General features: G+C 30.0%; 1 protein-coding gene across 1 annotated transcript; it reads right to left on the bottom strand.

The window, feature by feature from the left end:
* Positions 1-1,008: 1,008 nt before the first annotated feature.
* LOC107435317 (jasmonate-induced oxygenase 1) lies at positions 1,009-3,216 on the bottom strand. Its single transcript, XM_016046891.4, has 3 exons — positions 2,425-3,216; positions 1,535-1,916; positions 1,009-1,316 (listed from the first exon to the last, which is right to left on the bottom strand). The coding sequence occupies exons 1-3, from the start codon at positions 2,952-2,954 to the stop codon at positions 1,089-1,091; spliced, it is 1,140 nt and encodes a 379-aa protein (XP_015902377.1). The 5' UTR covers positions 2,955-3,216; the 3' UTR covers positions 1,009-1,088.
* Between the last annotated feature and the right edge of the window lie 8,820 nt (positions 3,217-12,036).

Genomic DNA, 12,036 nt, shown 5'->3' with positions numbered 1-12,036 from the left:
ACCACTGACCTCTTAAATCCTGCCACGTTTGCCAAAGAGAGTAGCAAGTCTAGCAGTCAAACTTCTAACTGACCCGACTACTTAAAACTACGACAGCTTTTATTTTGGTCGTTCAATAATACGACAGTCGGTTTAAATTTAAAATAAAAAGAAATTGTAATCTTTAATTGACATCAGGCCCACAGTAAGGCCTGTAATCCTAGGCCCAAGTTTTTAAGGCCCCCAAATTCTTTTTTTTTTTTTAATTAAAAAAAAGGAAAAAAAACAAAACTTAAAGAGTTCTAGGTTAATTATTTATGTCAATAACTATGTCATGTTAAATTTTCTTTTTAGTTAACAAATTCTAAGAAAAGTTTTTAATGTGTAACCTTTTTTGAAAAAATAAAAATAAAAATTAAGAATCAATTTCATTTTTTTTTTTTAATTTTCTGTTCATTTTGTTTATGCTTATTTATTTTCTATATTCTCGTGATTTAATAAAAATAATTAGTTTTTTTTTTCTATAAAAATGATAGATCTAAATTGACTCTTAATGTAATTTATGTGAAATCAAATACAATAAATTACGATGGTTAAGATATATAAAAATTTATGATGTTTAGATTGGAAAATATTTTAATGCTAAAAAAATGGTGTTAATTTCGTTTTTAAATTCCTCAAATTTATGTCAAATATAATGCCTTTCCCCTTCAAATAAAAATGAAATTGCTTCATGTTATCTTATGTCCTGTACTTCTTCAAATTGTGGTTAAATTGATTTCTTCAGGGTTCTTGTTTTGAATATGTTGGTGAATTATCTTTCCTTTCGTTTGCCAAAGAAAATAATAAGAGAAAAATGCAAGTCTCGTTACCCCTTTCTGCTTTTTCACCCATAATTATTGGTAATTTCATTGCATTGACTTTGGTGCACTCTTTCTCAAGGTAAGTTTGGTATATATCCTATATTTCCATTGGCTTTTTGTGCAATTTTAATTCCTTTCTCCCAGGGTCACAACTTAAAATAAGGACTGAAAATAAGAAATTTTGTTTCATACATAAGAAATTTCATTTCATACTTACTTATTAATTACACAATATATGATGTATTATCAAAATTTTGTATAGATGTAAACCAAAAATTGGAAAACAAAAGTTAACAATACAGCCAATATGAATTGTTGGGTGAGTGAAATAGTGTTTTCACTGATTTTGTTTGTGGAGTCGATGTTGATACTTGGTCGTGGAGAGTAAAGGAAAGCCATTGAAATATAGTCTTCTTTATTTGCTTTAAAGATTGGCCTTCCTAGCACATGCTTATACTTCCCACCACTCCATGCCTGTGCACAAAGAAAGGCAAAAAGAGAAATCAGTACAAATTGTCATAATTAATTTTCTGAAAAAGCTTTACAAAATGTAATTATTTGACCATCCTATACATATATAAAGTTGGCCTCTACCATCATGTGCCTCTGTTGCAATGCTCCTGATAGTTTAATACAACTTTTGGGCATTCAATGAACTAATTAATTAACAATGTTAGAGATAGTAAATTTACCTGGATTTGATCTCCAATGGTGATGAGGAAAACATGTTTATGACTAGGGGTGAATGAAACCCATCCTTTTTTGGAGTAAACATGAAACTCAGAGGTGCCTTCACAAAGATGAAAGCAGAGGGCATGAGAGTAATCAGTTCTCCTTATCAGCATCCTAATCACATCGTATTTCACTGAGTTGCCTCCCAATCCATCATTAATCAACACCTCTGGGCTGTGTCTGTGTTTGTACAAACAACATACAGATGGTTCGTGTCCTAATTCCACCAATATCTCATCGTTTTTAATATTGCTGGATTTTCTTATACCATTATTTAGACAAGCTAGCAGAATTTTCTCTGCCACCTTCTCCATTTCCAACCAAAGGGCTTCCATTTGTTTGCTGCATCATATATATATATATATATATATATGTATACCACCACCAACTTAGGCATTAATTAATTGAACAAAAAAAAAAAAACACTATGAAAAAACAAATATATGACATCTTTATATTCATCTGGTCTCCATATTTGAAACGCCACTTTCAGCACAAAAGAAGTCTCAATTTTACTGATTTTATCATTGGTAATTTATCTTTATTTTTTTTTTTTTAACAATATTATACTTCTAATTGACATCAATATATATATTTAAAAACTGTGAGAGGTCATCTTCAATATTGATGTTTATACCAAAATCAATTGTTATCTAGCAAAATTAAATATGCTTATATCTAGAAAGATGATTATCTAATCTACATTCTTTATAACACAAATTACATGGTTTCAACAAATTCTTAATTTTTTTTTTTTCTATACAACTAATTTCAATTATTATTCGAAGCATCCACACGATAAATCAAAATTAAGCACAAATAAGAGAGAGAGAGTTAAATAATTGATTACCAGAAATTGGAATATCCAAAGGGCCAAATTCCCTCCATTCTCAACTTCAAACCTTGATCCAAACTCCACACAAACTCTTCACTCAACTCATTCTCAATCTCCTCCCCATGAACTTCATCGAACCCGTACGGCTTCTCCGGCGACCTAGTCACCGCCGCCCTCTCTTCCGGCGGCACTCCAAAAATCCCCATACCGGCAGCCTGAACCGACCTCACAGTTTCACTAGAAATCCCATGGTTGACAAGCTGAAAGCATCCAATGCTTGCAAGGGACTCCATCATAGCGGAAACTGCATCAGATTCCGACGAAACAAGGGCATCGAAATCGATGACAGGGGGGCTTTCGATGAATTTCTGTCTGGGGAAGATATTGTCGGGCAAGATGAGGTCAGGGACACGGAGTGAGTGCTCAAGGAAGTCGGTGAGAACGTCGTCGTTTGCGAAGGATGATCTTCTGCCACTGGCTATCGGAGAAGGCGGCGGGGCTCGGAAATCAACGGGGTTGTAAGGTTCCGGAGAGTTTGGAGCCATGACTTGTACGACAAGTAATAGCAAAAGTAAAATAAAAGCAGAGGGAAATGGAGAGATAGATGCAGAGTGAATTATGGTTTTTTTGTTGCTCTCCAAATGAATATCAGTGTGGCATGCGTAAATGATACATATTTATTTGTTAAAGCTAGCTAGCTAGCTAGCTCATGTGATCATATTGGTTGGTATAATCATATTTAGTGATTGTCAAAGCCCCAGAAATTAAAATTATGAAAAAAAAATTAAAATCAAAAGCATAAAGGAGCAGCAATGATGGAATGTCCAGGACGTCGCCGACACAGAGAGAATCATCAAACGGGCCTTGGTTCTTTTTGGTTTTGCTTTTCTTTTTTTTCATTTAATTTTCTTTCAATGTCTTCAATTTTTCTTTTGTAACTAGTCCCCACTGCTATTATCTATCTTGGCATGGTTGGCAAGCTTTTTGCTAAAGCTACTAAATACTAATTAAGCGAATCTGATGGCCCTCCAGTTCCATATTAGCAAACACCCAATATTAGTCAGCCAAATTTCCCCCTAAAAAAAAAAAAAAAAAAAATTTCATTTTTTTTTTTTTTAATTAAAAGTCATGAGAGACTACTTTGCATATGTTTTCATATATCAGAATCAACCAAGCTGTAAAAAGGAATAAAAGAGAGTCATGATTGAAATATATAGATATTTTAATGAAATATAAAATTTATACAACTTTTGTATTTTTCTTTCGTTTTGTGTTAGTTCTTAATTTCTACTTGATGCAATGTGAAATCAAAATGCTCTAAACAGAAGAAAGAATTAGAGTGATGACAAGTACTCAATACAACAGCAAAGGGGATGGGGTCCAACACTCGAGCTTTGCGTACATGTATATTTTATTTGTGTTTAGTACTGCATCCAACATTAAACTTTTTGGTTGGCCCAAAGCTCTAGCTGTTAAATTTATTTTGCTTCCCTTTCTTTTTTTAAAGATTACCTAGCTTATAAATTAAATCTCCTATTCAGGTGAACCCGCAACCCGTTTTTCAAAAAACAAAAAATAAAAAGGTAAACCAACAATTCCATTTTGAATTCTCTAGTTATTTCTGATTACTTGGTTTCAAGTTTTCAACTGAACTAGTTATTAGCTCCCACCATTTGACAGCTCTACTACTAACTTTTTCTTTTTTCTTTCTTTTTTTGGGGCATAAAATTACATTTTATGTTAACAAAGTGACTATATGTTGAATGATTATTCAAAAAGTATTAAACTAGTCCAAAAAATTTATATTCAAAATAGGCTAATTTCAGAAGTAAATTAATAAAACCAACCATTTGATGATTTTTAAGCATTGAGATTATAAAGTGAAAAGAATAAAATAATAATTCATATATATACATTAGTTTTTTTTTTTTTTTTTTTTTTGGGGGGGGGGGGGGAGGGGACATGTGGGCTTCTATATTTTAGCTTTAGGTGGGCCTGTGAATCTGCTGATTGTTCCAAATTTACGGTAAAGTTAAGTTTGGACTTGGAAATGATTATTTTCGGCCCACATTTTGACCATGGTCCACAAGTTTAACTTCTTGTGCAATGGAAAGGATGGTTCTATTTGCACAACCATTTGAACCCCTATACGATGTACACGCTTGAAGGACGAGACAAGAAAAAGGTGGGGGAAGAAGGTTTGGGACATTTTTTTGATAATTTTAAATAGATGAGGAAGTAGTTTGCAAAGAAACAAAACTACCCTTAGGATTGAGCTTCTAAGTTTTCTCTTATGGGCCGACAAGAAAGTAGTTTTGGTTGGGACAATGGGGTATATGTGATGGATTCGTGTGTGGATGATTTTAGCCCATACTTGCTCAACGGACACGATATTGAGTAAATTTGGGTTGTCTTTTTTTTTTTTTTTTTTTTTTTTTTTGTTGGGTAACTTGTATATTTGCGTTGTCAAGTAACTCAAAATAGTAACTAGCTTTGGTTGGGACAATACGGGATAGATTATGGATTAGTGTGTGGATGATTTTAGCGTATACTTGCCCAGCATATATGATATTGAATAAACGGTTCAAATTAGTGGGAAGGAAAAGCATCTACCTGCTGGCTTAAGAAAAAGGCATAGACCATTCAAAAGGGCCAAATTTTCTATAACAGCTTGAGGACGGCCATTGCTGGATATGTGATCCGCTGCATTGAATGCTCATTCCATAAGATCCATATAGAGTTTGGCTTCAGCTTCTAAGCTTTGGCTTTCATTTTCTAGCTCGGGGAATTTTGTTCCATTCCATAAGATCGATATAGAGCTTGCTTAGCCACCCACGTTTTATTGAGAGCTATTGATTGAACTACTATATATCTCGTTCCTTAAACACTGTAAAATTTTGTTTTTTCCCGTTTGTGCTTTTGTCTTTTATACGATCCGACTTCTGAACTTTGACAAATTCAAAAAGCTAAAAAACGTAGATTTTTATCGCCTATTAAAAGAAGTGATGTACTAAACAACCGCTTGAGTTTGCTACCACTGAGAGCTAGTAAGAAAAGAATTCCCAAATCATGTTAAGTAAGTCCTATTGACTGTCAATTTTAAAGTAATTAAATTTGGTTGCGGTGAAAATATTCTACATTAATTACCCAATTTTACGTTCCTTTACATATATAATTGACATTATTAGAAATGTTATGGTAAAATCACATCATACTTAAAACTAGGAAATAAACCCAATCTAAATAAAGATCATGAGAAAAATATTAGTTTTCACATTGGCATATAACAAATAAATAACCAAAAGCTTGCCATGTCTTTTTTCTTTAAGAATCATTAAATTAATTTCTGCATATGTGATATACATATATGTAGAAATTTTATGATGTGGATCACATCAGAACCAATATTTTTTTTTAAAAAAAAAAAATATGTTGGCTCTTGCTGTGTATGTATACATAGCGTATACAGCAAAATCAATGCTTTTTTTTTTTCAAAAAATGTCAAAAAGCATCAATTTTAGTGTAATCCACACCATAGAACTACTCTACATAAATATATATATTGGCAATTCTATATTATTAACAATTATGATTTATTTATTGAGAAATTAGATACTAGAAATGCTACATATTGATATTAAATTTATTTATTAATCGATACATGTTAAAATATTATTGATTGATCTATTTATATAATCTAAATATGGAAAATTGAATGCCTAAATAGATAAATGAATTAAAATAATAATTTAATTAAATATTATCATATTATCTATTAAATTATTTAATAAATAAATTTGGTAAATATTTTGATAAATCTAATATTATTGAATTAGATAACTATTGTCGATCTTTTTTATTTATTTTTAAAAAGAAAAATCTATATATATGCGTGAATTAGTTGATGAGTTTTTTTTTTTTTTTTTTTTGGGGGTAAATATTTAATTAATGAATGTTTGTGTTGGGATCCAATGAATGAAGCAAACATTAACATCTCAGGTCTCAGCCATGCATTATCGGTGGGTTCGATGGAGTAGTGTTGCATATGTATATATGTATGGTATGTCGTATATAACTATAAATATATATGGTCAGTCTGTAATCGATCCGATCCGCGCCATCAGTGGCTCACGAGATCATCAGAGAGTTTCACCAACCTCTCACTGTCACTGGACTCAGTTATGACCTATTATTGTATATTTAATTTGCCTTTTGTAGAGCATGCTTTTGGTGCGCATGGGACCAGATTAATCACTAATATTACTAAATAATACGACCCACAAAAATCATAACAAGGCAATTACCCTGAAAGTTCAAATCTTGGGCTATACGTCTCATTTTACATTACTAATACCATATCTCATCGCCTATAATTAAAAACTCACACTCACCATTAATTTGAATTCAAAGTCGACAGCATTTTACTTAATTTTTATGCATGCAACCAACCACTCACCGCCAATTAATTTGCTTCTTCTCGAAGCAGAGTTTATTAACTAGTCCTCAATTAAAAAAATTGACTGTTGATTAGTCGTTGTATTTACAAACACGTGCTATTTATTTTTGTTTCAGGAATTTTAATTATAGAGTTACCATCTTCTGATGTTACTTCTCATTTTTTTAAAAATATATATATATAATATCAATTTGCAAATTGTAATTAATGCTTATGGACACTGGTTTTACTTAATTTGATCAATATTCCAAATCTATATATTACCTTCAAAGTTTTCCTCTTATTTATATTATTAATATATATTTGTGAGGGGATGGAGATAATCGTAATATTTCAGGAGGGTGTGCAGCACCGTTCTAAGATAATTTGGAAACTAATTGCGGCACATTTTCCTCATTTGTATTTGACCAGCCGATTTGGACAAAAGGAAAGAAAGGAAAAAAGACTAGTCAATCGTCAAAAGAATCAGTGGCCATTGCTGCATGCATGCATATAGACACATTACAAAAGTCAGCATATCTCCAACTACCTAATATTTTATTTACAAATATGTTACCCTTATTATCATTTATCACATCACTCAAATACAAATCAAAGGGTTGCCATTGCTTTGACTGAAACTGTCAATTTGGACGATGTCGGCACTAATCATGTAAATATAAAGCCAAAGCATAATCTAATGAACAGGAACTAAATAATGTATAATTCCAATTTTTTGTTTGGTTCATATATGTCTTTTGAGCTGTCAATGTTATCAGCAGTGTATACGAGGTGTTGCATCCAAATTGTACCAATTTGATGACAAGTCACTGCCATTTTTTTTTTTTAATAAAGCTATTTAATTTATTAGTGATTAATCTTTGCTAAAATGTTACTCAAGCTTCTACACAGGACTAACAATTCAAAATTAATTAGTACCAAGTAATAATTGTAAATTAATCGGCCAGTGAAAAAGGAACGAATGGGTGTCTTTTATAAATGTCTAGATCTTGTTTATAACATCATCTGCAGTTAATTAATTAAAGCAGGCTTTATAGCATCTAAGATCGGGTTGCACAACTGAGCATCATATCATTAGAATTGTATATTTGTAATTTCTTCATTATTTTAAAATTAAATACCATTCTTTTTGAAAACGACCACTTCATAATGAACCATTGTCCACATTATTTATGAGATTTGATTTTTCTAGATGAAAATATATACATAATTATATATATATACATATATATATATATGAATTTTATATACCCCATTGTTACATTGTTCGTCTCCTTTGGAAAATACAGAACATGTTGTTGCAATCATATGCTGAAATAAGTAAAAAGTCCCTTCTTCTGTATATAAAAGCGTTACGGGCAAGAAACAAAAAGTCCTACTTCATTCCAAATGAAAGGTTGATGTTCAAGTAGCAACAATAATCCAAATGTCCATATTATTCCCAGAATCACATTTGAGAATCCTACTTATTTGTGTCCTATATATTTCTCGTGGGTGAGATTAATATTAGATGAGAATTCTTTGTATGAAATAAAATAAAATAAAAATACTAATTAATATAGAATATACGATAATATCATATATTGATATTGGAACTGTTCTGCTTTTAGCTTGATGAAATGTCTCCTCTGTTGCAGTTCAGGATGGTAAAAATTTGTGATATTTTTTGGAACCTTTGAGAATTGTAACTGTATTCTAGATCCTTGGTGAGCTAGTTTGATTTTTGGTCTCATTCTTCTTGGAACTCCATTCGGGATGGAATCAATATATAATATATATGGAGTATGCTGGTAACGGTTCTGTTTCTTGCCCTGTATTCTACAGTCTGTACTAAGCAGGAAAAAGAAAAAAAAAAAAAAAAATCAACTCGCTTTTTGATTTAATACAGAATAAAAATATACTTCTTTTTATTTATTAAAATATTATTTAGATAGAGACTAATTTTGGTTTTCCTACAAATGAAGAGTACTCCAAATTAAACTAGTTTTTATTTGGCTGAGTGTTTTTTCAGTTTAAAGGTTCTATTTAAAGGCTAATATTTGGCTGAGTTTTTTTTAGTTTATAGGTTCTATTTAAAGGCTAAAACTTTTTTTATAAAAAAATATATATATATATTTATCAAAAATCAATAAGTACTTGTTGAAAAAAAAAATTATTTTAATAAAATTTAAATTTTGAACTAAAAAAGCTTTTTTTTTTAACCTTATATAAAAATTCAATAAGTATTTATCATACAACTTAATGAGCCTTTAATACAAATATTTTATTTACAACAAAATACTTATTAGTTTTTTAATAAAAATTATTTTTTTTAAAAATTTATTATACAAAATTTTACAAATTAAAATTCCATTTTCATCAACTAAACCAAATAAATTCTTAATTATTTATTTTAAAAGTTAAAGTTAATAGCCTGTTGATTTTTTAATTAATTAATTTTTTTTATTTGGTTAAATGAAGAATGTACAGGAAACTCAAATGGAAAACTGCACAATGTATATATTAGTCATAAAATAGATATTAATCATTAACTCTCTAAGTATAAGACATCTTCTAGACGTATATGAAAGAAATATAAGAAAATCAAAGAAGGAAGAAACGGGAAGGAGATAGAGATACATCAATTCTGAACTAATATGATGTGATATTTTGAATATTTCAAGTCAATTAATTATATTGGAATTTCGATAAAGCATCCTTCTTCCATTGCAAGTTAACGAAAGGACCAAAACATAGTAACATAGTCTTGAATATATCTTCATGTACTTACAATTATTAATTTCCTTCCATACACTGTTTGAAAGTGACCAGGTAGACAAAGTCAATCTTAATGAATATTGATGCTGTTTCCAATCTAAAAATAGGAATGTTTGCCTTTCAGTAATTTATTGATGATATTGATTTGTGATCGCATTAGAACCAGAACTAAAACCTTTGGTAACGAAAAGCAAGGGAAAATAATTTAAAATGCTGACCTCAAATGTCCTATAAGATTTCTGGGTATGAATGGTGTGAAGGAGATAACGATGATAACATCCCAAAGTCAAGATGATGAAATGAAATCCACAAATGACGCTGGCATGATGAGATTAAAAAAATTAAAAAAAATAAACCGAGATTAACTTTTTTTGGGGAAAAAAAAAAAAAAAGGTCCTATGGTCCTACCCTATAATTAACATGAATTAGTACTTATGTATATATAAGCAAGAAAAGAAAAGAAAGGGAAGATATTAAGTAGAAAAAATAATAATAATAAAAGAAAAAAAAAAAAAAAACTGCAAAAGTTCTAGGTGTATATACAAACTGAGCAGTATATAAATATATAAGGTGACAAATAAAATAATGAAATGCTTTTGCTATGTTTGGGTCGTTGCTGGTTCTAATTAATTAATTAGTGCTAAAAACTTGATCATGCTGTAAAAACTTGATCATGCTGACGATTCCTCTACTTATTCATATATATATATATATATATATATGAATTATTTAATTAACTTTATAATATTGATGCAACAAACCCGATGGTGGCCTAATTCAACTGAAAATACCAAACCAGAGACCCTCCAATATTGGATGTCGGTTTCCCATTAACTACAGAAACAATCGCTCACCTACCACAAACGCAACAAAAGTCTTTCCCGAGAAAGCTCAAGAGGTTAAAATTTCAAAACAAGCCTATAATTCGAAGGGCAGAGGATATGGACGGTGAAAATGATCTCCTTTCATGTCCTTTGCTTTTATATATTTATTTTAGTTCCAATCAGGTTATCACGCTGGTGTACTTGGCACACACAAATATATATATATATATATATATATATATATATTATGAATATATATAAATCGAATTAATTTTTTTTTTTATCATGCAAAAGTCTTAGACAATTTTTATTTGGAATATATCTTAATTTAATGTCATTGTCTAGCAATGTATTATATAATATTATTTTCTGGTAAGATATTGTATGACATGTATCCCTTTATTCTTTTAAATTTCTAAAGTAATCTAAAATTGAATCTATATTATTTTTTAAAAATTATTCTCTTCTAAATAAAAATGCAGAAAATAAAAAAAATACAAAAATTATTGATTTTCTTGTGTGGTAGAAGTTATTAATTTCTTTACGTGGATGAAAATAGATGTGAAAATAAAAATAAATAAAGGAAAAAAGAAAAAAAATCAAAAATTGGAAGTCAATCTATACCAAAAACAAGGACAAAAATTATTTGTTTTTTATTTATTGTGGTAGATTATAGGGTGAAAAATTTATTGTTTGTTGGTTTAAATGAAGAAATAATAATAAACTATGTAATTCAATATATTTTAAAAATTGATTAATTAGAATCCATATATATATATATATAAATCCTAACTTAATTTGAAAATAAAAAAACAATTAATTTTATAGAATTAGCCAACTGAGGTAAAAATCCAAAAAAAAAAAAAAAAATATATATATATATATATAGACATATAATATAAAATATTAAAAGGGAAAATTGAGGGAGGGGGCCACCCTCAGGCTAAAGCCTACCTTCGCCTAATAAGTCTACCTTCGCATTAAGTCCTATCCATAGAAATCAGAGTGTACTTTTACTATCACTATTAATTACTACCATTATGACTCGAAAGAAGATTTGGTGGCCCGGAGTTTGTACTTTTCCCTTTAATATATTGTCACATTCATGTTAGAAATTAATTTTTTTGGTATTTTCAAAGTTCATGCTCTTCTTTTAATACATCTTTTTAATACAATGATAGAAAACATGAGTCTCATCAGTGTATTAAAAGAGAGGAATATAAACGCCATTGTATTGAATATTTTTACCTATAATTCAGACACGCCAATCAGTATCCTACCAAGGGCCAAATTTTCTTTCTTGTTTTGAAGAAACATCTCTCTTTTTTGAGCCACGCATATGTAGAAAGAAGCAACCAGAAAATGTACATGTTTGCAAATCAACTCAATCAGGATCGCTTAATTAATGAAAGGGATTCAGGGAATGGCGGGATTACCATCCGACGTTCTATTAAAAAAAAAAAAAAAACGTACGGTCTGTGACCCACCTTTAATTAACATTATCAAATCAAATATGATTACCAAACCAATGACTTAGATGTGAGATGAGACTCGTAACATTGAGATATCAAATTTTATGTCTTGTGGGAA

The sequence above is a fragment of the Ziziphus jujuba genome, chromosome 1 (genome assembly GCF_031755915.1).
Source record: "Ziziphus jujuba cultivar Dongzao chromosome 1, ASM3175591v1".
Lineage (NCBI taxonomy): Eukaryota > Viridiplantae > Streptophyta > Magnoliopsida > Rosales > Rhamnaceae > Ziziphus > Ziziphus jujuba.
This window is presented reverse-complemented; position numbering and strand designations above follow the sequence as displayed.